The 27,960-nt window shown below is 36.8% G+C and overlaps 1 protein-coding gene across 1 annotated transcript in view; it reads left to right on the top strand.

Moving 5' to 3' along the window:
* Positions 1–27,960, top strand: part of Cow (Proteoglycan Cow) — a 110,233-nt gene that overhangs the window by 41,125 nt on the left and 41,148 nt on the right. Inside the window, exons 2-3 of the mRNA XM_071773534.1 lie at positions 15,729–15,786; positions 26,907–27,009. Of these exons, the coding sequence (XP_071629635.1) occupies positions 15,729–15,786; positions 26,907–27,009 (161 nt within the window). The remainder of the gene's footprint in view (positions 1–15,728; positions 15,787–26,906; positions 27,010–27,960) is intronic.

Raw genomic sequence — 27,960 nt, 5'->3', positions numbered from 1 at the left:
ACGGTCTCGGGCGGAAAATCAATATTTGGTATATGTTCTTCGAATGAATTCACGCGACCGACTTTCCATTTGCAAATATTTTATATTGGAAGCCGTTCTTCTCTCATAATTTTTCACACGTCTCGGCGATTAGATTACGATGAAATTTCTGTCGACGTAAAGTTCGTCAGGTGTTAATTCCGTAAGCTTAAGCCAATCGAGATCTAATTTTTAATAGCAATAGCAACTTTCCAATTATAGTTTGTGTGAGACTTTTACGATTTTTATTCTTTTATTATTTTAAGCGTCAATTTTTTATCTTACAAGATACACTACATTAAATGTGTGTACGCTATAATAAATAAAATAGTGCGAAATAATATTTTTTATGTATTGAATCTATCGCTTTAAGTGATATTTGAATAAATTGACTTTCCAGATACTAGTTTGCAATATTAACATATTTTGAATAAATTATTTATATGTATCTTTTGTCGTTAGCATATTTCTTATTAGTTGGTAGTTGCGTCAAAATATACATTGGTTAGAATTACACGGTACTTTATGTGTGAACACTAACTTTATTGATCTAATAATTCCGCAATTCTTCCCGATGTTTTTGTTTCTTATTGCTTTTATTTATTTAGCCGTAAGTCTTTGATGTGGGAAGTCAAAGTGTAAACTGATTCCATGTAGGGGACTGTGCTACTTTCGTTTGAACGGGAATTGTAAGTGCACTAGACGTGGCTAATGTCAATTTGAAAGAGAACGACAAAGTGGATTTTGCCGCCAGTAAGTCGCATGAGACTCGATTCATAAATAAAGACGTAATGGGTGTATTTGTCGGCGGAAAATAGGGGAACCGTGTGCGTTTAATGCGAGAATGACGGAGAGAGAGAGGGAGAGAAAGAGAGAGGGAGGAGGGAGGTATCTAAGAATACACCACGTAAACCGGATTTGTCGCATGTCGCATTATGCGGGTGGATATATGTGAGTTGATGTTTTGCATAAACGGGAAAATTCAGCTGGTCAATGCATTTATGGCGAAATTAGTTTGTTCTCTAAATCTCCCTCTGTATATACCTTACTGAAAATAAGTATCCAAGATTACAGACCCTTTTAATTTATTCCACTTTTTACTATAATATTAACGATATACTGAATGACAATCGGAAAATTGCTGTTATTATATAATAATAAGGTCATTATTTCGAAAACGTATATTAATTATAAAACCAGTTGAATTATTAATCCTTTTTTATAATATTTATTTATATAAAATTCATGTATATCTTTTTTGCATTATGTGTAACAATAAAAATTATGATTTCTTTTATAGTATATATAGAGTTTAATTTATTTCATATTCTGTTCAAAATTACAAAATAACAGTTATTTAATTTCATTTTCCGATTACCGTTCTGTCAAATCTGTTCATCGGACCAGGTAATCGTAATTGTAATCTGTGCATAAAAACAATCGGATTTTTCTGATCGAAATTATCTGCTTTGATTATATTGACTATCATTTTTATTATTATTGTTATTCCAGCAAATTTAATTATTTCGCTTAATATGCAGAACATTCATTAAGAGTATATAAAAGTAGCTTTTATCTTTATTAAATAACTTTAAAAATACTCTAATTAGCCGCGTAATCGACGTAATTATTTGCATAAAATGTTCTCGCGTTCTCTCATCTATTTAATTTCTCTCTGTCTTAGGACGCGTAAAATTACATGAATATACGAGCGAAATCCGATCGAGCGTCTGCTCTCCGCGATGAACCGATCTCGTCGTCATCTACGTATACGTGGTTTATGTTTTATGCATATTGTTTCGGTGCATGGCGCATTGTGCGAAATGCAGTCTGGTATACACGTGTGCACGCGTATGTACTAACCGAATACGAATACAGGCGCGCGCTGCGCGCCATTGCAGAAACATATACATTTCGAGGCATACAAGTTTCTAGCCGTCAAAATTTCGCATATTCGCGGCATGGTCCGAAAAATGGTTTTTCTCTATCCCTTGTTTCAGGAGTAATTCGACGAATTCAGCCTCTTCTCGACCCGCTTCAAGATTTTCCGTAATAGCCTTAGACATTTCGATCTATCATCAAGAGGCTGAAATTTTATGCCATATGAACAATATTTTATCGTAAAAGTCACGATTATTAGGAGGCTTTTAAGTAAAGGATGAAGTGATACCGACGCACTTTAAAGTATTACATCCATCAAAGTAAAAGAGATTGCAAAGTATTTAGTATGAAGAGGATTCCAGAGATACATATTTAGATCTAAAAATGTTTCCAGACTTATTATATTAAAATATAATTTCTGAAACCGTAATTTTGCATTGAATTCTTTGCTGAAGGAAAAGCTTATCTCCTACGAAAAGACTATTTATGCATATCCTATAAACAATTATTTATTTTCTTAAATATATTTTACAAATTCACACATTTTTTTATTGTTAGTACTTTTACGAAATTTTTTTTTTTTTTTTTTATGGGGATACTGTCTTCTTGCGAAGAAACTATTTTAATTGTATAAACAGTTAATAATCACGTCGAACCTCATGAGCTCGCATGGCATTCGTTTCGACGAGTATATCAATATATCTTTTAACGTGAATAGCTACTCGACGCTACTTCTCGTTCGCGAGATGGTTATTTTCCAGCCGATTTTAAGTTTCCTTCGGAAGTGGAAGCGACGCAATATTTCAGGCGGAATCACGCGCGCACTCCGGTATACGCGCGCGGTGGCGTAACATCGCGTAGCAAACTATAAAACATATATTTCGCGTTCCTCGCGCCGACACGCGTCGCGCGCACCCGGTCGCCGCCGCCACCGACGAGAATGCATGCAATAACGCGGCTCCGGAGTGCGAGTACCCCTTCGTATTAACCTCCGGCACCTTCGGCTACTCGCATACATGTTTCCACCTTGTGTGCGACTGCGAGTCACCTACATGCGAGTCGCGCGTTTCCTTTCCCTGCTTTCGCGATGACGCCTGCATGCACATGCACGCGTGAGAAGTAAATATGGATGCGCGATAATATGGAACGACTACATATGTATATTTCTTCGTGTACGTATACATGATGCGGGTTTTTTTTTCTGTGCGCTGATCTCACGATATTATATGGCATTCGCCGCTGTGACGTTTCTCTCAAACAAACTGTCATGACTTTTAGCAATTTCTTGCAATCGGACTTTATTCTCTTATTTTTTCGTGAATTTAGTGAGCTAAAGCCCGTTTTTTAATAAGTATTAATTTAAGATATCAAGTTAATTGTATATTAAAAGATATATAAAAATATATTAATTTAAGGTACATATATTTATATATTCTGTATATTTACTTTTAAAAATAATATACCTTTTTATAATTATTTCAAAATATGTGACTCACACAGATACACAACCCGAAACGTATATATACACGTGTACGTTTCCTTTTTGGTGTTTCAAAATATTGAACATTTCTAATACGACACGCACGTTCTATTAAAAAGAAGAAAAAATCTTTTAGTATTATTGAAATTATTGAATTAAGTATATAACTTGTTACAGTTTGTTTGGAATAATAGAGATTTATATTTTGAAGTAAATTCGCGTAATATTAACGACTTAGACTGTTACAAAAGGGAACACCGCACGTGGTTCACCACAAAATAAGATCATCCAAAGAATTTCCGTATGAATTATGTAAAGAGTATTCTCTTTGCGAATGCATGCCGCAAATTGAGTTACTTCTGTTCTGCAATTTTTCGTTTCTCTGTTTTGAGACGAGCGAAAAATGAGGCGCATTTAGCTCGCGCAACGTATACGGTATTTCCCGCAAGTTTGCGGTCTCCTGGGAATAATTTCGATAAAATGACTTTTATCGCTTTTATCGGCGAGCGATCTTTCTTCCGTGATTCCGTGGTTCGAATCAGCTGGTTTTAGAAGAAGAGAATCGCGAAGGGGTGCCATCACTCCGGTCGTTCGCAGCGAAATGCGGGCTCGTTCCGATTAGAGGTTCCTAGATCTTCCGTAGATTAAGTCTCGATCTTAATTGGTAATCGGATTGATTCCGCGTCGAGACCGCCTCCGCGGATTGGCGAGAGGCCTTGAAGCTCCTATTATTCTTACAAATTGCAAACGAAGGTGTGTTCCCGCTAGAGCCGAGTCGAGTGGGATTCGTGCGTTATGCTAATAGCGATTTTCTTAATGTCACGTACTTTCGCGGCGCGGCGAGAAAAACGCAGAGGGATCGAAGACAGAAACGAGTACGTTATTTCGGAGCCTCCGTCTCGGAATACGGGGGAAAGGGTTGATCGCACCAACATCGACAACAATCGGCCGTGTCGCGCTCGGCGTGGGGGGCGGGCTTATTTGCAATGCGCGTTCAAGCGCTCGCGCCGGCGAGCTCCATCGCGTAACTATAAATAACTATGATCTTTCGAGGCGTGGTGGGTTGAAAATTATACGCAGCCCGTTTACATCGCTGCGAGCCTCTCCGTTGGTGGCACGTAATACACGGTAGGCGTGAACTATGGCTAATGCACACATCTGTTGCATTTAGCTCTCTCATCTCTGTCGCAATTAACTTTTTGAGCTCCCGAATTTTCGTTCCGAATTTGCTCATCTCGGGATACGCGCGCGATTTCTTCGTTCTCTCGTGGATTAACTTTCCACTCGTTGATTCTTTTTCCCCGTCCTCCGACTCGTTCTCGCTTGTGATCGCGTTAGTTTTTTTTCTTGCGTTGTTTCGTCATTTATTTTTGCTCCATTGCAAAAGCATTCGCGAGTGAACAAGAACGTTTTTCCCATCTACTTTGCTAATTTGATCATATTTTCAAGCGGGATGAACTATCTTTCATGTACGGAAACATATTCTTTCTGTGTAATACATGCTCAGTTTTACTTCGTACGTGGTAGAATAAATTTGTAAGCTATATTACCCCACATGTGTAGGATACTTTATTGCCTAAACGTGCAAGCTATAAGAGGCTATAAAGTAAAATACGCGGCGATCGAGATATACGTGTTTACAATAGCAAGTACGGATATTTTTATGTCAATTCGCTCGTCACGTCGCTGAACCAGGATACTGTCTATGAATAAACTTTGCCGATAGTTTATACGCGGCTGATATAATATTAGCCGATCAGTTTTATTTTTAAAATTCTTATATAAAGATCCATTATAATTAGATTTATTCTATAATTATTATAATCCCTTGGATATAAGATAATGGAGCGTAAAATTAAGGTTCTTCCCGACTCTTGAAGAAAGGTAATTATTTGGAATTTATCTTTTTCGCTAAACTAATGGGCTGATTTTGAGATAAATATCGGCAGAGGAAGACAAAACTGGCATAACAACGCGAAAAGAGTCTTTGCTGCTCTCCGTTGTTCTTTGAGGACTTGCTCGGAAAGGGAAACTCTTTAAAAAAGGATTCGCGGACGTTTAAGAACGCGAGAGAGGCAGATTTTCTTTGAAACGGAAAGAAAATAGTTGGCTGAGAAAATATTAACGCTGTATTTCGACGGCTTGGTTGAATACTCATACGCCCGTCATCATTTCTTTCAGAACTCTACTTTCACGACAATCCACGAGGGATTTACGATCATAGCGAACAAAATAATATCGCTAATAAATCCCCAAGCGACGCTTGTCTTATATACGCGGCAATTTATATATTATAAATCGCTCGAATTTAATGCGGAAGTATAATGAAATATATAAATCTAAATTATTCATGCATGCACGAATAATAAGCGATAGGAATTAATACTATACCGATACATGATAAAATAATAATTAAAAACAGCAACGAACCATAAAAAATAATTAATCGCATAAATATGATTAAAGGACGAAACAAATGAATGTTATCACGTTTAATAGAAATACAATGATAATATTTGAGAAGCATAACCAAGTACTACTTTAAAATAAACTCTTATTTTTAATCTTTATTCTACATATTTTACTTACAATTATAGTCTACATAGCTTGATAAAAATTCAAAAAAACGAATCTTGACAGATTAGACTTTTACGTGGACCTTTGTGAGGACATTAAAAAAAATTCTATACTGATAAAAGTATATTTAAAAAATTCTTGGCACTTATTTAAACGATCTTATGAGTGGAATTTTATATATATGTTGTATATTTTAATGTATGCGTGTACTTTAACGTATATTATTATATGCGTGTCTTCTAATTCTTTTATTTATTGTATCACACAGCACGAGAAATTATGAATAAAATTCTATCCTGAATTCTGACACGAGTTACAAGTCGTGGATGTAATTTTGAATAAGAAATGAAATTGAATAAGAGCGCGATATTCATATTACATATTTCGGTTGTTCAAGAGCCTTTACGAGATGCATGAACTTGCCAAGATATATAAGATTATATATATTGTGCTATGTACATTAATTATATAAATCGCCGTGAATTTACATTGTGTCTTAACGATTTTACGAGCAACGCGTCGGTTTGTCGCGCGAAATGACAACGCGATTTTTCGTACGAAAAGAATAAAGAGAGTGGACACAAGAGGCGGGGATTGTTGCGGGACGAGGAGGGGAAGGGTGGAAGGGAAGAGTAACGCGGCTCGGTGGTATCGATAAGCTGATTTACGATCGACGACCGTGCGCGCGATGTAGAAACGCTCGCTAGCAAGGAATATAGCCGGTCGTAGCGCGATGGCGAACGTGTCCCGGAGGTAATGCATTTTATAGTGGACCCTGCGACATTCCGCTGCAATTCGGTCTCCGCGGAGACTCACCCCCGATGACCTCTCACCCCAGTATTCGGTTAAGCGCGGCTGCCCGTATAGCTTCGCCACGATCATCGTCTTCCGCGGGCGCGAATTCGTAAAGTCCCCGGTATATCCCGTCGTCAACAAACAATGCTGATAACGACGATAATAATTTACAATTTGTATTAGAACGTATATGGACGAGAATGGGGAATGTGGTAAAGCATTTCGCGAGATACCTACGTTCTCAACGTTCTCAGTTGATGCCAGCGCGAGAGCATCTGGCAATTATCGAGGAAATGCGATTTCATTTTTTAGATGGCCATCGCGGACAAATATCTCTCGGAAATACGGCAACTATTATCACGAATTGTAATTGCTGTTTAATTCCGTCGTGCGTTTCATTGTCCGGCGATGTTCGTTTCGTCAACATAAAAACGTCGGAATTGCTGCAGTCGAAAAAATTTAAAATCCACCTATAAATATAAAAATTACAAAATACTATACGAAAAAAAAATATACCGAGTAATGACTCAGTAAAGGGCAATTACAAATCTGTCAGCATGTCGCGGAATAGCATTCAGTGTTTCAACAGTATCGTGCTTCAGCAATGTAAATGTAAAACGCCTGCAGAACAATTTTGCAACGCTAGAACAATTTTGCTAAAAACAGTAGAACGATAAATAAAACGACGACGCTGCACTTCCATTTGCGAAAGAATATAAAAACTGCATATTTAAAAAAATGTGATACACGGCAGAGAAATGTTTCATAATAAATTCTGCTTATGGTGAAATAGTAAACGTGAATTATGTTATGCAATTTGGAATGAATTTTAAAATTCTTCAGTATCATCCATTTGACTGCAGTTAATCACGCGCATATTTGTTCTCTTGATTTATGAAAATAAATACCTCTCTTTGATAGAAAATTATAAACGTGAATATTTTTTTTCGTAATATGCAAAATATTTTTTACATCAGATTAAGCGTTTTTATATTACGTTGCTTAATAACCGTCAACTTTTGAATAACTGCATTTTATACATATCATTTTATATGAAAGATTATTGTCATTGTAGCCTGCATACCAAGCTTCTTTCTCGAATGTAGGGCATTTATTTCGTGCTCAAATTTCCATCCGTTATATTTTCCTACCGAAAGGAGCATTCTCCGCCGAAATATCTTGGTTTATTAAATGAAAATATTCAAATGATATTTCCTAGTTGGCTGCTCCCTCGCGCCCGTGCCGCGCCGGCGCCGGCGTGGCGCGGTAATATCGCCGGAGTTTGGAGCTTACAAGTTTCCGCACTATAATATAACGATACCATTGCACGTTAAGTTTACACCAACAGTCGAATAAGATTGCCATAAGCTAAGGATTTTGGACTACGATATCACTGCGCAGTAGTGCTAATCTTTACATGAATCCTCGTGTGAACTTATCTTCAGAGAGTACACGCAAAGTGTCTTAACACATCTCGTAATATTTATTTTTTTCCGTCGTATTTCTGTATTTGATTAAATCTTGTCTCGTCCTAAATCTAAAATTTAATCCATTGACATTTGTTGTCTCAAGATTTCTTATTAAGATTTAATAAGGGCTTATCATATATTTTGTCAAGATACATGTAATTATATATAATCAAACCCACTTTAAACGATTTATAATTTTATTTGCCGTGCGAAAAATTGAATTAGAATACGTACATTAATAAAATTATTATATATTATAGTATTATATATTACAAAACAAAATACGTATGTCTTAAAATACACCGTAAAATATTACAAATAGAAGCGTCACATTTCTGTCCTATTTATCCTATTTAATTTTTTATATTGTATGTTCTAATGTATATGTGTTTTAATATATATTTTACTATATCTATGTTTTTCTTACATATATATGTTCGAACTGTAGCTCGTTCAAAGCGAGCTTTAAAATACATATTTATATTTGTACGTATCCTAATACTTTAAATGATTTTCGTGTTACACGACACATAAAACTATAAATAGAATTCCGTTCTGAATTCTGACACGAGTTATAAATCGCCTAACGTGAGCTTTAGTATAAAATGTACCGCAGTAATTGTTCTCTGCAGAAACAATCCTTATAATAAAATTTCCATCGAGTTATTGCGACCTGTTAAGCTACATTTCCATAGCGTCCGAATGAAATTTTGCAGAACAATTTCCCCTTCTCCTGAGTTTTCGAATATCTCCGTTACCGGAGCTTGCGTTCTGGGATATCGCGGAAGTAATATTTATGGGGTTCGTATAATCCACGGGATTCTCGGCGGCGCGCAGCGAATCGGAGGGATTCGCGTCGCGCTCGGGAGTACGAGTCAATTCGTGCAGCCTTTGAAGAGTCTTAAGCGGTTGTCGCGTTAATCGGATAGAGAAATTTCCGCGGCCACGCGGACGTAGTGTTGGGAGTGAGCGAGCGGGCAAGCGAACGAACGATTTCGTGCTCTTGGCTGCGTTTCAAAGCCGTTTCGTGGCCCTCCGAGGGCCGTTGCAGTCGAGGACCCGCAGCCGATTAACCTAAATCCCCGCCATCCTTTTTGCAATTCACGCGAGCCGCGATGGGAAAGCGAGATTCGCGTTTCCGCGCTCACCCGATCGAAAGAAACTGATAATGGGCGTGGCGCGAGGAACGATTTTCTTCTATCTCGCGGGAGCAATCAGCTCGCAACTCTTGTAAAGGCAAACTCGTGTGAACACTTCGTGTTCGCTAATAATACCGGCGCTTTATTGAAAATTATCATGTCCACATCGTGTAACTGTAAAAACGTGATTGGAGTAATCAGTAATACATTTTTATGATACCTAGCATACTTCAGAAGCTCATATTTCAGTTGAAAACGATATCTGATCAATGTTAGCAACACAGTTACATTACACGAGAATTAATAATAATAATGATCAAATCTTGAAACTTATCTTTGCTAGTAAATAATGAAAATGATTTTTACTCGATCTAACTGGCCACATTTATCAATTGTAACATTCACGACGTTTCGACCATTGCGGTTGTGGTCCTTCTCAAGTGTGAAAATCTAAGTCATAAAATAAAATTTGCAATGTAATGATTCACGTAATAATAACAATGCATTAATAATATAAAAATTGTATCCATATTTGAATCATGCAACATGATATAATTGTCTTTGGCTAGAGAGATTAAAGATTCAAATTAAATGTGTATTACCGATTACTTTAGAAAGACCATAAAGATTGTCACATTTTTGCGCACGACAAAATACGACGACGAAGGAAGAAGGACTAAGTAAGAGCGGCTAATTGCTAAAGTTCGACGAACGTCCGTGCTTTGTTCCGTTGTAGCGCTTTTGCGTAACGATTTCTCCAAGGGTTTGAACCGAACGATATATACAAAGCGCGTGAAGGAAAAAAACTATGGATTATCCATGAGGCCGGAATGGAAAAGTTCGTCCAACTTCTCCTCCGCGGGTCAGTGTTTTTAAAATGGATTAACTCGCCGATTGAGCGAATCGAGAACGCATCAGCGTCGAGGAACGGTACACAGCAGATCGATAAGCAGATTCTATTTATCTTGTTCCTTGTAGGAACATAAAGCGCGCAGATAAGACGGACGGAGTGAAATACGTAATTACCTTTGGGACAGTATGATGGGCACTATTTTTCATACGCCATAAAAACTCGATGCAATTTGTATTATCTGGTGCCGCTTGAGACGTATCGTATATTTATGTTTAATTCTGCTATATATCTAAAGCGTTAAACTTGTTTTATAGATGATCTACACGTAATTTACGTTAGAATAAAATTCAGAATAGAATTATGTTTATATATATAACTTTATGTGCTGCACAATTAAATTGGCAAAATGTGTCTTTAAAAAATTTGAAGAGTGAAAATACACATATAATATTAAAATACACACACACACACACACACACACTAAAAAATACGTGATACCTACATAAAATTATAAATAGAATTTTATCCTGAATTCTAAAATTAGTTTAATTAACAATAAATGCAAGAATAAATTAATTACACAAGGTACTCTACGTGAAATTATTCGATGCAAAGCTTGGTATAATAATAAATCGGTTAACATAAAGATCGTCAAAGATTAGATAATACAAACATTTAACATTTTATACTTTTGTATTTACGAAGACAAAAACTGTGTATAACATTAATTAAGCGTATCAATGAGCGATATATCAATTTTTCGTTTTTTATTTGAAAATTATCATCTATTCTTCTCTTTTCTTCCTTAAAATCATTGAATAAAAGATTTCTAAAGTTACCAACGCTTCGTTGTGATTTATGAAATTGTTTAACGCAATCCGCGTTTTTCTATTTCTGTTTCCACGTAGTTTTATATATAATTTAATATTATTAAAATTATACAATATATGCGCTAGAAGATAAATGCGATTTATTAATCTCTAGTCGGCTCGTAACAATCAAATACTATATGTGGACGTCGCACAATCGTACCACGATTGATTGCGGTGCTATTGGCAATTTTCAGGTGGAATCTGATAGCTCGCCGTAGTATTCGAATGGACTAAAGGCAGCTCGCTGGCTCTTCGATTTTACATAATTGTATAAAATACGTACGGCTATTATAAAATATATATCACATATATGAGATTTAGATGGAGATAGTGACACCGAGGTGAAAAGCTTGTTCGGTTTCAACTGATTTAATTTCGTTCGTCTCACGGTTACGCCGTTCCTGTCCAAATGTATAAGCTTCGCAAACTTCAAAGGCCGTTTCGGCGGCCGCTAATAATTTATATGTAGCCATGTGCGAGGAAAAGTGGCGAATTATTCCGGCTGGAGAGTAACGGAATTACAAAGCGAGCGGTTATGCATTCGCGCAGATGCATGCGGTTACCGGTTCCGTGCGCTCGCGCGAGAGAGAGAGAGAGCGAGAGATACAGTTGTCAGTAGACGCCTACATTTTGTTAATAAACGCGGTGCACGGAAAGCCAGCCTTGTTGCACTTGGCAAAATGCGACTAGCTACGAGTCGGACATTTATTTCTCTCGCATATCGTATCTTGCGCGCATCGCGGCACCGTTTATTGCGACAACGCGTAATATTATCTGTAGAACGAGCAGACGTCTAATGGCGTCCAACGGACATATAAGTTGTCTTTAAAATTTTAGGTACCTATGCTAGCCTATGAGATTCAACGCTAATGACATATTCATACGTCATATAAGGAGCTTAAGAGAAATTTCATGTTTGTGCATTGCGTTTATATAATTGCAAAAAAGATAACAGTTTATATTTCCTGTTATTTTGTAGCATTAACCTTGGGTCCTCGCCCGTTGCAACATTGCATATTTGTCTCTATCTCATCCCGTGTGGTGTAGCCCGTATAAAAACAGTTCGTTAAAGCCGTCGCATTTCCAGAATAAATATGTGGGTTGTATCCCACGGTGTATTTACTACAGCAATTTATTAGATATACAAATACAAATAGCGGAAATTACAAGGTGGCGTACATCGATATCGCAGTGGAATAGAAATATAAACTGAATATCGGATTATAAATAGCGCGATTAATCATACGTATCATCTAAATCAATAAATAAATATTTGTAATAAATATTGCGCACATATTGGTGCGTATACATGGGGCTGACACGTCGAGCGAAATTCTTTATTTTTTCCATCAAGCTGCAGATAAATCTTAAGGATATGTCGTCTGTAGAAACGATCGCGGTTTTATGGCGGCATCCTTTGAGACGTAGGTTAATACACTTACGACGTGTTATAAAACTCTTTACGACAACAATATTCTCTCTCAAATGGGTACGCGTTCTATTTTCCGCGCGCACCGGTCCGCGGTAAGGCGACTTTTCGGGTTGCACCTCCTCTCTCTCTTTCTCCCGCTCTTTTTTTTTTTAGCATTTTCCGCCCGTTTTTCAGCTTTATCCGGCAATTCGATAAATTTAACAACGGTAAAAGCCGGAATTCGCCGCAGTTTTTCTATTTGTCGGCAAATTTGCCCGGTCTCCGAGCAACCAGACTGCAGGTGTATATTTTATTTACTGGGTAGATTCTACAATGCCCTTCTACCGTAGACTTATAGAAATTAGACAATAAGGTATTCGTGAAACGACGTAATATTACATTAACCAAAATTACGCAATCAGAGTAGAATTTTGTTATTTTTTAATAACTTTATTGTAAGATTAAGATATGACATTAAAATTGCATAATTTACACACACATACACATTTTTTTCGAAGAACATAAAGAACAATGCATATTGGAACGAGGCACTTTTTGTATCTTTTACAATCAAAAAGATTTTATTGTAATGTTCTTATTCGATACAATATTAAATGTAGGTACGTAATATCACTTTATATTGAAAATTTTATGCAGTAAAATTTAAATAAGTCAGATAATACATACATACACATAAAAATTATTTTTTGATGATGAAACAGACTGTGACTATGACTATAAGCTATAATAGAATATAATAAAAAAAGAGAGATTATCTATATATTTTATTAACATTAGATATATATTTTAATGCTACAGTTTTATTAGCAATTAATTATTAAAAACGAGTATGATTAAAATCTGGAAAAGTTAAAAACAGACAGTTGTTTAAACAAAACGAAGGCAACTGTCGGTGAAATTGTGTGAATCGCGCTGCACCGCGATTTTTAACCCGTTCTACTCTACTAAACATTTCGTATGAGGGCCGATAAAACAGCGCAGCAGTGAAGAGACCAGGTGACAGCTTCATAAAGCAGTGGACTATTTGTTAGACGTAGTCCGCAGGAATAAAGTAGGACGTTAGGTCGTACATCCGTCGACTGAGAGAAATTTTATTCGCGATTTATCGTGCCGGGTTCACGACGGCCGCTAAAAATTCGAAAAAATTACGTTGGTCTCCCGATCAATTTTTCCCAAAAATCAGACGTAATTCTCCGACGTTCTTTCCGATTCATTAGCGGCCGCCGATGACAACCGAGTCACTCCTATCCATTTTTTCAGTTGTCGTGAAATATATCACCGCCCCGCATGTACCCCGTTACACCCGCGATACGTTAAAACGCGACGCAACGAGTATCCATCCGATACTCGATGATTCTGTTTTTCATAGAGCCCGTAATTTCATAACAGCGCGCACCGCAGCTTTTATTTTCGTAAGGACTCTTTTGTCAGACTCTCCCCCTCTTGTCGGCCAACGAAAGACTCTTCATATCTCGCGCGATCATTTTTGCTGCGAAATAACGCGTCGCCGCGCGTGTGTTTTCATTTCTCGTTGCCGATGCTTTCTCGCGCGAACCGTACAGCTGTTTACAGCGGCAATTTGTTCGGGGTAACGTTCGGCGCCGTGTTATACGTGCCATTTATTTTCGCGAAGCGCAGCCCGCCGCACTTCCTCTGTCGCGGTTCTACTCCGGTAATCCCACAGAAATGGACGTCACCGTGCAATTAGAGGGAAGCAGCGATACTTTGTGATCGCGCCCGGTCTATTTTGCACCTACGAAATGTTTTTTGATCCATTCGGGTCGAATCGAAGTTTTATAATTGTCTTTGTCGCGCGTGTAAAAGAAGCCACAGTTTGCTCCCGAAAACTCATCTTGAAAGTTACATATAAAATGTACAAGTTACACGACATACGTGCGTGCACACATGTCACATGCAAGGTGTGTTAAAAAAAAATTAATCTGCCTTGCGAAGAATCAAGAGAAACCAACCAGGAAATAAATATTTACGTAATGTGTATGAATTCTGTATGTTCTTCTTATAATTAGTTTTGCCTTTTCTCTGCGCGTAAAAATATATGCAAAAAAATTCCTGTGTATTTTCTCAGAGAAAGCGTACGATATCATAATTTTTTTTCGTAATACTTTTTATCTTTAATAACAATGGCATAAAAATATAAAGTTACTACATATTTTAATATTTTGCTGGACGGTTTATAACGCAAAGCCGTAGTTTTAATAAGAACGCTAAATTAAAAAAAGAATGATTAAAAATTATTAAATGCGCGTTAAAATATATTATGAATAAGAATAAAATTTACCTTAATAAAATATATGTTAGATCAAATAACAGAATTACATATTGAAATCTGTTGTAAAGTATAATGTATCCCGGCATTTTGTCATGTTTTATTAGAAAAGAAATATAAAAATCTAAATTTTAGATAATCTATAATTTAAATTTTAGGATCTTTATATTTAGAAACTGTAATTTTATGACTTATGAAATTATGAGTATCTTGATGTAGATTTTATACACACATATATACATATTCTGATTCTTCGATAATTCCATGCATGCGATGATTGTCGCGCAATGCTATTTATATAGCATCGATATCGATCAAAGAATATTTGTGACTTCGTAATAGTCCAAGTATTTTTTCTTTAATTGATTTGACTGCGTCATTTTGTCTAACCTATAAAGTAACTTACGGTCGATTCTCAGAGCGTGGTCAGCAACCTACATTTCATGTATTCTCCCATTGGTATTTTATAGATATTATCTGCGAATTTTGTGTAAAGTATGTGTTGCAAACTAGCACGTGAACTATCACGCGAGCCTAACTCGCAAGCTCGTTCCCCTTCGAACTACGTTTCACCCCATTCTCTTTTTACCTCTGACCTCGGCCTGAACTTCGAGCACACGGATTACGCGTTCTTATTTCATCGGGCAACCCTGAATTTCGTGCACGTGACGAACGATCGTTCATATTCTCAATTCACGTGCATACGTATATATTCGTACCGGTAGCTTTCGTACCGTATCAATCGAACTGCATTTTGGCGCAAAACGCCACTTACCCTTGATTTCGTGACGATATGCGAAAATAGCGACCTTCAACGAGTCCATATGTTTGCGTGTGTCCCATTATATCCAAAAATAAGATTTAAGCAGCGTATAGGTGGATGTGAAATTGACCTTTTCTAACATGTCAACTTTCTTATTTTCAGGATGACCCCCGCATAATGAAAGTTGGAGACAAGAAACGTTGGATACACGACCCGAATAGTAAGTGACATATTGTCAAAAATATCTGCATGAATTATTTAATAATCTTGGATGCATAATATTTGAGGAACTTGTGTAAATATCTTCTTGAATTATTTTTTCATAACTGGAGCTAAGCTTTTTTTATTCTATTTTTATTTAAAAATAAATAAATTTAGATAAAAAGTAAACTTTTATCTGAAGGCAATATAAAGTGGAGGAAACGTTTTTAAATCGTCTGATACAATATCAATCGTCATATAAAATAATTTAAGAGATTTTCTTTGAGAATATCTAAATATGGATAACTAAAGATCAAATCTGTTTAATAAGTGCCTTTGTCAATAATACGAAGGTTTTGCGTGAAACCTATAATCAGACTTTGTCTCGTGTATTTCAATCGTATGACAGGTAAATGGAACATTTAACGGGCTATATTTATCGCATCGCGCGAAGTTCGCATGGATAATTGGCATTGTCTCCGGTTCGCCGATCGAATTGCGTTATGGCGCGTCAAATGAATTTCACGCGGCATGTATCCCCTCGAGCGCAAATCGTCGAGCGCGATGTCATTGCCCGCCTTTCGAATACCTCGCGATTTTTCACCCCCGCCGCGCCGGGTGATGCACGCTCGCGAACTTTTCGCGCCGCGCCGGGAGGATCGTAAAGCCGGATATACGTACGACCGGTATGAATTCGAATGGAATCTCTCTCCCCCTTCCCCCCCCCGTCAGCTGGTTCGCTCAGCGAAATGTGATATTTATCACGAGCGTTGCCGCTAAATTCCCTAGAAAATTCCAAATATTATATATATTTCACGTACGCGTTACACGCGGTCGGATGTATCGTGAAAATCTGGAGTAAAAGTCGGAACGATAGACGGTTGTGAAAATGACACGAACATACCCGACAAGAATATCGCGCTGCGCGCGAATGATGTACCCGAACAAATATTATATATTTATATCTTTTTCTTATAAATATTACATAGGAATTTTGATATGGAATTCTTGAACTTAGCGCGTCAAGAATATTATTCGTTCTATGTTGTCGAATGTATTATTATAATATGTATTATATACATGCATATATGTATACAAAATTGTTAGAAACCGTGAAACCGTGAAATGAAAATGAGAATTGCTTTTCCTGTTACATTTGTTTAATATTAAGTAAACTTTGAAAGATATAAATATGTAGATTGTGCTTGAAAAAAAAATGTGATAAAAAATAACCAAGTTAGATGACGTTCATGAATTTAAAGTTGCGAATAAAAGTTAATAATAATGCATGCGGACATCGAAGTCCACTGATGAGTAGGTAAATGAAAGAGAATTGCGTCGAACGGATTTAACGCCAGTAGTAAAAAAGATCGTATTTACATCATGTCGTCTTTTTAAACGTTTCCAATTTGAATAGCGCCGTCGTTTAAAATATTGCTGAATTCACTTCGTTAAAGATTTGTATATAAAAAAACATTATATGGTGCTCCGTTGGCAAAACGGATTTATTAATAAAAAATATAATCCTATTGTAATGCAGATATATGCTGAGAAAAATGGAGGATACATTTATAGAGGTTGGACGCAGTTGGACGCAGTTTATCCCGGTTTTTACTGCAACGTTACTTCGCAGTTTTCTTTTGTTTTTCTTTTCCTCTCAGCTCTTTTCTAATTGGCTGTGACGCATCGTGAATCATTCATGTGCTTTTGATTCTCTACTGTGTATATATCTCTACCTGCACCTGCACGTTTAACTATAATTGCCTAAAGCATCTCAGTGAAGCCAGCGTCTTATTTTCAGAATTTTTACATAATTGTTTGATTAATTGTATAACGGAAACGTGAAATAGGCATCCCAGTACCTTTAGGCAAAACTCTTTTCTTAACAGAAACTTTAGAGCTTTTTAAGAAGAACTAGAACTCTCTCAATTATATCGAAATGGAAATGTAGTTCTGGAAATGTAGTTTTAGAATGCTAATTTTCCCTGTTGAATAAAGCAGTAAGTTTGCTATTGATATATGCGGTGGGCTTCCAGAAAAATTGTAAACTAATTTTGCATATATTCCTTTATGTTTTAAAATTGGTTTAGAATTGGTCTAAATGCTGCATTGTGCATATTATTAATATGTACATAATTATAATTGAGATATTATATATTACACTATACAATATAAAGCGCACGCTATATACACAGCATGACGTGAAACTATTGATACGATCGCCAATGCTCGTCATAATCAAGTGAATAATTCCGTTTACCATAATTAATAATGAGCGAATATTATGTATGAATGTTATATCGTCGACTTCAATCTATTCATGAAAATCTAATTAAAAACGCACCTTGCTCTCGAAAATGTTTTTTATTTTAAATTTAAAGGTAAATAGATCAGAGTTATTTTATAAAAAATAATTTTCAAGTAATTCTTCCTCAAATGAAAGCGATTTCGCGATTGCTCACATTTTAATACCAGAGAATCCCCAATTATCGTATAAAAAAAGAAGAAAGAAAATGTAAATGAATATAAAAAGGCTCAAAGATTAAAAATCAATAAAATGAAATTAACGGGCTTAGAGCCATAACTAGGTGGTCGTGTCGATATTTACATATTCACATATGTATTTAATATAGATCGACTGAAACGTTTGTTATTCAGACCATCTTCAGTGCAGTTTCGAAAAGTTTTACATAGTTACAATTAAAGATTACAAATTACGAAAGTACGCAAAACGCATTATTCGCCTATAGTCTAACGCATAAAAAGCAAAGGTTCCCTCCGTGTGGGCATGTCAAAAATTAAAAATGAAAATAGTGATATATGCCTTTTTATATAACAAGACATGTCGTAAGCTGTCACTGTTGTTAATAACGGTTTAAGCACGTATATTAGAAGAATGCAAATGTGTAAAACAAGTCGTTATGAGACAGTTTTGGGTATATAGCAACATGACGTTATTTACCATCGACGTTTGTTGAGTATTAGTAAAGTCGCCGCTTCTTAACAATTTTTTATTTGATCATTGGCGATTGCTGGCCGTTTAGCTGCACGATGATAAGGATACGTTAAACTTGATGCGCATCTCCATTTCTTCCAATTTTCTTTCTCCAAACTACTAGCACGCGTGCGTTATAGCAAATTTTCAGGTAAAGTCGCGCTATGAAGGTCGTTGTAACGACGATAGGTTTCATTTCACACCTCTTAACGCGAAATAGTTTAAGGTTCGGCGGAAGCTGAACGGCGGAAAGGATAAAACGAGTCGGGTCACGTATTTAATACCCCTTTCCACGGGATCCTCTCCGCCGTACTCGATTTTGCGATGTTATCCGCATTGATCGCCGTTTTCCTTCGGGCGACGAGACAGGTAGTACACGTTGCATCTTTAATTCTCAGGAGTTGATCGATGTTCCGTCGGCTGCGTGTGATCGTTTTCTTTAAGAATAGCACAACTTTCCCTTGTTATTGAGATGGCACCATGCGCGGAATTTTTTATAAGTGGTATTTCCATATCGCATGCATATATTATTATGATTATTTGTTATGAATTTTTATGACAAATTTAAAGGTTGAAAAAAATTTTATGCGGTGCTTGTATTAATATGTATAAAGACTAAGTTTCTTTAAAAAATTCTAGCTAACACAAATATATAACGCATATTTTAAAATACATTTGTAATTAGTGAATATAAAGTTTTATTGTTTGCGAGTAAAAATTACATTGGTTTAGTTTTTCGCATAAAGACACTTTTTCTGGAAGATATAATTTCAATTATGAACCCATATATATAAAGGTTTCTTGTAAATCTTTTATAATTTCAAAAATTGTAAAATAAAGAGATTACAAATATATGTATATAAAACGTCGTAAAACGTTTGACTTTGATGTCAAATACAAGAATGTTAATAAATTTAGATTGAAGATTTTGTTAAAGAAAATTTCAGAACAGGGCATTATTATATTTTTCTACTTTTTAGTATTTAATGTTAAGTATTATGGAAGCAAATTAAATTATTTCGTGATATTAGGTTTTGCGGAACGATAGAGAAATTATTCGAGAGAGGCAAAAGAAAACAATATCACGGCTTCACCGTGTACAAATTGCGATAAATTATACCAAGCGACGATGTACATGATTACGCGTTATTTATACGTCTTAATTATGCAGTATTTATAATGCCGAGCTCGATGAAATAGCCGTTCACGACGATCGCGCGAACCGGCATGCGCGGCGGCAGTCACAAATTGATGTTTCAACATGCGATTGCGTGTAATTGGACTTGACTGTAATAATAACGTGATCTTACACGATAATGCGTATACTGCAAACACCTAATTATTATCTGATAATGTGTATCATAGAGCGAGGGGAGGGTGCAGTTATCGGGTAATTTCTGCATCGATTTATATCTTAACTCATGTACTGTTGAATCCACCGCATTTATGTACAGAGATCGCTTGCTCGAACGATCCTTAAATTTTTTTAACGCAAAAAGTAACATATTTCTCCTGTGAGAAATCGCATCAACACAACGTGTGTTAAGATACTGAATTGATACGTGAATTAAGTAATCACGATCGCAAAAGAAGCTCGTGCCCACGAAGGCGCGATTAATTATTAACGGGAAAATTTACAAAAATGCGCGCGTGTCGTTCCAGGCGATCTCTTTCAAGGGACGCTTCGGGATTTACGAGGCGCGCTTATTACGAAATTCCGACCGAGTTGCTGCAACATCAGCGCGCGACGAATCAATTTCCCCCTCGCGGCACGCGCCGCTTTAATCGTCGTACGATGATACGCATGTATCATTGTCGCGCACAGGACACAGTCATCGGAGCGCATGCAAATATGCGTTCGCACGCGCGATTCGACCGCGACGCGACGCGACGGTGTGTCGGGCCGGTGCGTCTCAGGACATCGCACGCGCGATTGCATCCGCCCGCGCCGCGTTATCGTGCACAGCCATTCTCGTTGTTCTCCACACCATTGACCCGCCGGCGGTGCTATTAGCGTCGGCCGATCATTATTCCGTTCCCGAAATACACGCGGGTATGGATCGATCGATCGATCCCGCGCCGAGACGTCCGATTCGAGTAGCCGCTCTGCTATAGCCCGCTCGCGCCGGTTCCGAGGGCGCATTGTGTCGCGTAATCGCAATCGTATTGTAATGTACGCCGTATAATTCACGTTGTAATATCGCCGAGTCGCGCGCGCCGCCGCCCTCGGCAACGTACGATAGATACGCGATTTATGGTATCCGCGGATCCCTCGTGGCGACGGTGCTGGTAATAGATGGTGAGAGGATCAGCCGTCTCTCTCTTTCTCGCTCCTCTTCTCCCCCCCCCCTCTCTCACGACGAGCGTCGAACGCCCTCGTAAATCCTGCTCGAGGCACAGAAAGAACTCCCACGGCGGTCTCAAGGTAATTTAGGAGACTCGGGCTATTCGCCGGAGGAAGAAGGTAAACGAGGAACCGGAGGAGCTCCTCCGCGCTTCTCCGCTTCCCCTTCCCTTCTCGTCTAGCCGAATTAACTGTATCAGTGATTACGATACGATAATAGCGAAAGTTAGCCGTTAACGCGACAACGCTGGCCGCCGCGCCGCACCGCAGCAAAGTGGATTTCCAACCATCTTTTATGAACTTTTGAAACAAAAATGGGCCACACCCGCGGCGGCTGCGGCGCGGCGGCGACCAGAGGGAATAGCTCCGAGTAAATTAGCGCGCCCGTCGAGCGAACGAGCAAGCGAGCCAAGAAGTCTTGAGATCCGGTCCTTTCTGCAATTATAATATATTCCGTCCTCTCTCTCGTGCCACCTGACGTTCGTCATACTGCCGCCGCGCAAATCTTGTCCTTTTTCTTCTCCGCACTCCGCCCACTTATATATCTCTTTCTCGCTTTACCGTGTAATCAACGTTTGCAGCTGGGGAAACAAGGAACGTTTCTCCGGCTCTACGCAACTTCTGTTATACTTACACGCAAAACCGTCGTGCCGTTACTCGAGACGATTCACAGTTGTGTTCTCCTGTCTTCTCTTTTGCGAGGCAACTTTTTCTAACTATTCGAGAGAACTTTATCATTTTGTCGAGCATAACAAACAGAGGACGACGTGAGGATCGCGTTACGTCCTTAACGCCTTCACCGCTAAACTTTACTATTTTTATTCGCGCGAGTATTCTCGCATATTGATGTTTCTGCTTTTTAATATAGAATTTCATTTTTCGCGAGTTCTACTGCGTTTTTGACACGTAATATGGACAGGGAAATATGAACAAGAAAAGAAATTTTTTATTGCAGTCTTTTCAAAGAAACTTAAAAGTATTTTTTTTTTTTATGAAATAAAATACCTGTCAACTTGCGTAGACAGTAAAATGATTTATAATATTAAAAATCGTATTTTTAAAAATCCTGACTAACTTTTTTAATATTTTTGCGAGCACTTTTTCGACGTAATTATACAACGGCAATTCAGCCATATTGCCAGAAATACATACTCGCAGAATATTTCATAATCTAATAATACAGATCGTTAAATGTATGCAGCAATCTTTCTTGCTTTTTTACATTTCAACAAAATTGTAGCTCCGGAAATTTTGCTAAAATTTTACATAGTAGTACACGAAATATATTTGCTATTTTAAATATGGTATCCATATTTTGGAAATTTTATGCAATCGCAGCGACCACGCTTTTTAATATTTTTCTTTTCGAGACTTACGGGTATATCCTATTTTGCAATAATTCTCAATTTTAGTGGCTTAACATGAAGATTTATGGTAAACGTCAAAATTTTTGTATGCGTGAATTCAAGAGACCTTCGTAACCGCGCAATCTTTTAACGGGAGACGCAGCCTCTCGCTCCACCTCGGAGTATCTTAAATATTTTTCTCAACCAGCTAGAAAGCCGCCCGCCATATACGAAACTCTCGACTTTACTGCCGCGAAATCTGGAGTTACGCTCGGCGGATTGGTTCGATCCGGCTCAGAAGAACCGCTCGAATTACGGCCGGCGGATGCTTACCGAATACTCTCTTACGTCTGCTCTCCTCTTGTCGAAAACCGAATGCCTCCTCCGACGTGACGTCTATCCGCTTCTCGGCTCGAAGTCTCGCGTGAAAACACTCCCGAGTCGCGTTTCTCGACAGCGTCTTTCTATCACGAGACGATCGAGGACCACGATGCGTAACATTCAATCCATTAGGTGGGATTCGCGCGGACGATATGCCGGATTCAGCTTGAGCAAGCGAGCGCGAACAAACACGAATGATCAATTTGCTTCAATGAGCGCGAATTTACGTCGATGTTTGTTAGATTTTTTATCAGTGCATTAAAGAAAACGGAGCGTGCTGCATTAGTTCATGGCCATTCGTGATCGTTGTTTTCCTTGCCAACTTGGTCTGGATGGTAGTATGTGGGATCTTATCGCGCATCGTTCCAAACAATACGCAAGGAACGTGGCTGCGAGGGACGTAATATCTTCGTCCTTCCTCGATCTACGAGAAAGTTTTCAGTTATACGCGACGAGCGGAAACGTGGCAAGTCTTGTACATATATATGCGTATATTGTATATAGGGGAAGCTATATATGTATATTATAAGTATATATATTGTGTGTATAAATCTTTAACATGTGTATATATATATATATATATATATATATATATATATATACACACACAATATATATACTTATAATATACATATATAGCTTCCCCTATATATATATGCACAGCAAACCTTCTCCTTTCTCATGTAATCCTGCGAAATTAAGCCGTCAGGAGACAGTCCAAGTCTTCTTAATTCATGTACGGTCGACTTTAATTTCGACCCGATGGAATTTCCCGTTTGCGCGATATTACTTCTACCGCGCCGGGAGACAAGCTTCACGTCATAGGAGAAACTTTTAATTGGATATTTTGAAATCTTTAACATGCGGAATAGAATGGGGTTCCTCTTTTATCTACTAAAGAGAAGACCGTTTTCTGTCTCGGGGCGCGCCGGTTGTTTTACACCACGGATGATGTATGCTGGCTCAGTGAGAAGAAATATTGAGCGATTTTACGCGACATTGGCACGCTACGAGATATTCCTAAATGCTTATGAAGATCTTCGTAAATATTCATAATTCGTACGGAAGTGCATATTGCAAACGAACTTTCATGAGTTTATAATAGTATTCATAATGTTGTTTACGTCATAGCGATGTAATAATATAAGTAATATAATAATAAGCTCGCGAGTGAACTTACAATTAATTACATAAAAGCGAAGTAACTAAATTGAATGTACCAAAGAGTTATTTCCATTTGATAACTATGCACACGCGCATAGTTTAGTTAGTTTGAATCGCGCGATTATTTTAGCAATAATAACGATAATGTAACTATCGTGTACTACCCCTGAATTGTAATTATCATATTTCTAGCAAAATTTCAGTACAGTGTATCACATTTAATTAATTATTGTATGCTTGATACGATACCTGCTCTTAATGTGAACCAGGTCAATTAATTGTCTTTAAAAAGTATATTATTTTTGGGACAAATAATGTTATATTATATTATCATGTATATAGGGTTTATTTTTATTTCCTAAAAAGGAATATAAAATTATGCTTTATAAAACAGTTTAAATGTCAGAATTTGCAATACAATGTCTTTTGATTTCACAAACTCATTACATTGTAACTTTCTCTCTAACGAAATTCTCTCTTTACAGTTCTTTACAATATTGTATTACAGTGCAGCGCAAAAAAGCTGGCAACTTTAACTGGACATTAGCCAGTTTTTAACACGAAAACTCGCTTTTGTCGTCAAATGCTCATTTATTTCTTATTTCCGTTGTCGTGCATTTTCGAAATTGCAATGACTTTCTTGTGCATTTGCAAATGGAAGCAAGCAACATGCGTATGACAATGTCAAGCAAGAAATAATTACTTTACTACGTAAACAGAGTATATGTTATTTTCTATCACAATTAATTTCTATTTTATATGTTGACTAGTTATATTTCTGCCAAGTTTGAATAAAAAGTCAAATAGTTTACAAACAGGGAAGAATGATATATTTATAAATGTCGCGAAATTTTAAGTTTTGAGATTGTTACAATGCGCAATCATCAGTCTTAAATTAATAGTTTGTGATTTTAAAATATTTACAATTTCCCAAAAAATATTTAGATACTACATATATAAACGAGATTTAGATTATGTAATAATTTATTATTTATTTAGATAAATATATATAAATGTAAATACTTGAAACTTGCAATGAAAAGAGTCATTATTTTTTTTGTTTTTGATTAAATTTTCATAATAATTTAAATTATTATTGACCAATTTGAAATGAATAAAATTTTAGGAATATGTGATGATAAATTTATATCATATTATAGTTACAAAAATATATTTAAAGTCATACAAGGGACATAAAGTTTACTTACAAAATAAAACTATTAAGTAAGTAATATTTTCTTAAAAGGATGTTAAAGCTTTTTGAGGTAAGAAGTACGTTATCAGGTGTAGTACACGCGGTCCTGCAAGCTGTGGCTCTACGCTAACGCGGTACTTGTTTTTTGGTTGCCATATGTTAAAGAGCGGTAGGTTGAAGTGGGGTATCGTTTTATTGATTGCGAGGACTGCGGACGAAGAGACGACACCGGCGATGTGCTTGGTTCCGGACGGGTTAATGGAGAAGAGGAAGATCTGATTCGGCGATTGGATGCAGTAGATATAGAAGTATACGCTCCCTTGAACGACCAATATCGCTTGTCGGTGATTTCCAGACGAATGAAAATGCTCAGAGCGCACACGACGAATGTCCGACGTACATTCACGGCGAGTCTATGCATTTCATTTCGGTTCACGGATAGAAAATCCATCTGATTAACGCGATGCGACCGCGATCGGTCTCGTCATAATTATCACGACTTTCCTCTATTGCAAGCGAATAAACCGTAACGACGAATTATCATCGCGCTCGTTTAGCTCAGAGAAATAATTGTAAAACGCGGCGATTTTTATTTATTTATTCTTCTTCGAGATAAAACGCTCTTTTGATTTGTTACTGATGGAAAGAGGTCAGCGATCATCGATGTAATTAACTCGTGAATTCATAATGCTAAGTTTTGCAAAAACTCAAATAGTTTGATTATTTCAAATTGAATGTTTTCAAAAGATAGCCTTAAAGTTTCTCCAAAAATTACTAGGAAAAGAAAATTTGTTTGAAGATATAGAAATTCTTTTCTATATTATTCTATATTATAGAATACCACATTGAGAAAAAAAAATTGTTAATCTCAAAAAATATTTAGTTCGATACGTTTAACTAAACAGTTTAGTTAGTTAACTAAACATTAGTTGTTTCAACAATTTATTTAGTTTCTTTAATCAAGAATTAATTCAACTAATGTTTAGTTAACTAACTAAAATGTTTAGTTGAACGTATCGGACAAAATATTTTTTAGGATTAACAAATTTTTTTCTCAGTGCATTAAAAATCAATAATGCAATAGCTTAAGAAAGGTCCAAGGTATTGGATTATTCATGTAATTGATTCTTTCAGACATTTTTTATGATGAATAATAGTCAAATAATGCCAAAAAAAAGAATGACGAATGAAAGAAAAGTAGAAGAGATCTCCTGCTTTGAGAAGAGAGAATTATCCGACAAAACTAATAATAAGACGAGATAAAGCAATATTGATTTTATCACGAAGTGATTGCTTTCGACATTACATTAAAACGGATCCCATTTCTATAACTAGGTATTAAATTGGCGCAATAGAAGATAATGAATTTTTCTAAATTTTCAAATGCAGTATAAAAAACATTTTATTTGAATTGAATCCGAGGATGGAAAGAATTGAAGTAAATTATTGACTAAGCTATAGGGGGAACTACAATAGCAATATCATCAATAATCTAAATATATCTAAAGTAAAAAGGTAAAGAAACCTCAATAATCTCTAACACCCTTCTCTTCAAATCTTGTAAAATGATGTGAGCAATGATTATTTTGTTCGTTATAATAAGTTCCGAAATGTGTAAATTTGATTCTTTTATCTCTGTAGAATAATTAATAATAGATAAAGTATATTGTTGTTTATAATATCAGAGTTTAAAATCAATTTTTATCTGTTTCAGGCGAGCTGTGTCGCCCACTCAACTGTAAGAAGAAGGAACTCTGCCTTTTGGAGGACACGTTCACGGCCGTCTGCGTCTCAAAGAAGGAACTTCACAAATCAGGGTAAGTATCGAATTTATTCATTTCCATAATTTTGAGCGAAATGATGTTTAAGATAAGACGCTTACGGTCAGACTAATTAATGTTGTTATGTGTTCTTTACTGCGAATGTTTGAATCTCTCCCCCTTTCCCTCTCTCTAATAAGCTATCAATATTTCTATATATATAAGAAGAAATAAATATACAAAATTAAGGATAAAAATCTTGATATAGTGCAATATCAGAACCGCTTATGGTAAGACAATCCCTGAAAACTCCTAACGACGAAATTATGAAAATGAACGCAAATAATTAACATTGTACTATAATAAACATGAGGATATGTATTTCAGATCTTATTTAAGAAATTATTAATTTAATTTTTATCATCATACCTCAATAAGGATATGTAACGCGATACAATCTGACAAAGATAAGACAATCTGTTGGTATAAAATTTAAATGCAATACGTGCAATGCATTCGAATGTACTCGTACTACTAGCTTATTCAACATGATTTCTGATATTGCGTTTCGAAGTTTGCATTTAGTGTATTATTTACCTTTTATACGCTAAACTGAAGTCTTTATCTAAATCTTCGGTTATATTTACTTGGCACCGATACCTAACCAATTTCTTGAAAGATTCTCGTGTGGCGTTGGGCCAAATTTGCTCGTCTCAAACAACGATAATGCGCAAATTGTCGGTCGATGTTTTGCTCGCGGCTAGGTAGCGATTTTCCAAAATTCTTTCTCTCACTTTTCCCACGTCAATCTCGTAGCGCGTTAATTTTCACGGGGCCGAATAATCGAAATTCTTGGCGTTTGTATACGCCGCCGATGTTGGCATTAAGCAGCGCCGATATTGACGACGATATCGTATCGCCGCAAAACAGCATTAAACCACCGATCGACTGAAACCGTCCCGGTGATCATTGATTCCCCATGCGGTGCTTATTGCCAATTAACTGTAA

Source organism: Temnothorax longispinosus, chromosome 3 (genome assembly GCF_030848805.1).
Source record: "Temnothorax longispinosus isolate EJ_2023e chromosome 3, Tlon_JGU_v1, whole genome shotgun sequence".
Taxonomy (NCBI): domain Eukaryota; kingdom Metazoa; phylum Arthropoda; class Insecta; order Hymenoptera; family Formicidae; genus Temnothorax; species Temnothorax longispinosus.
This window is presented reverse-complemented; position numbering and strand designations above follow the sequence as displayed.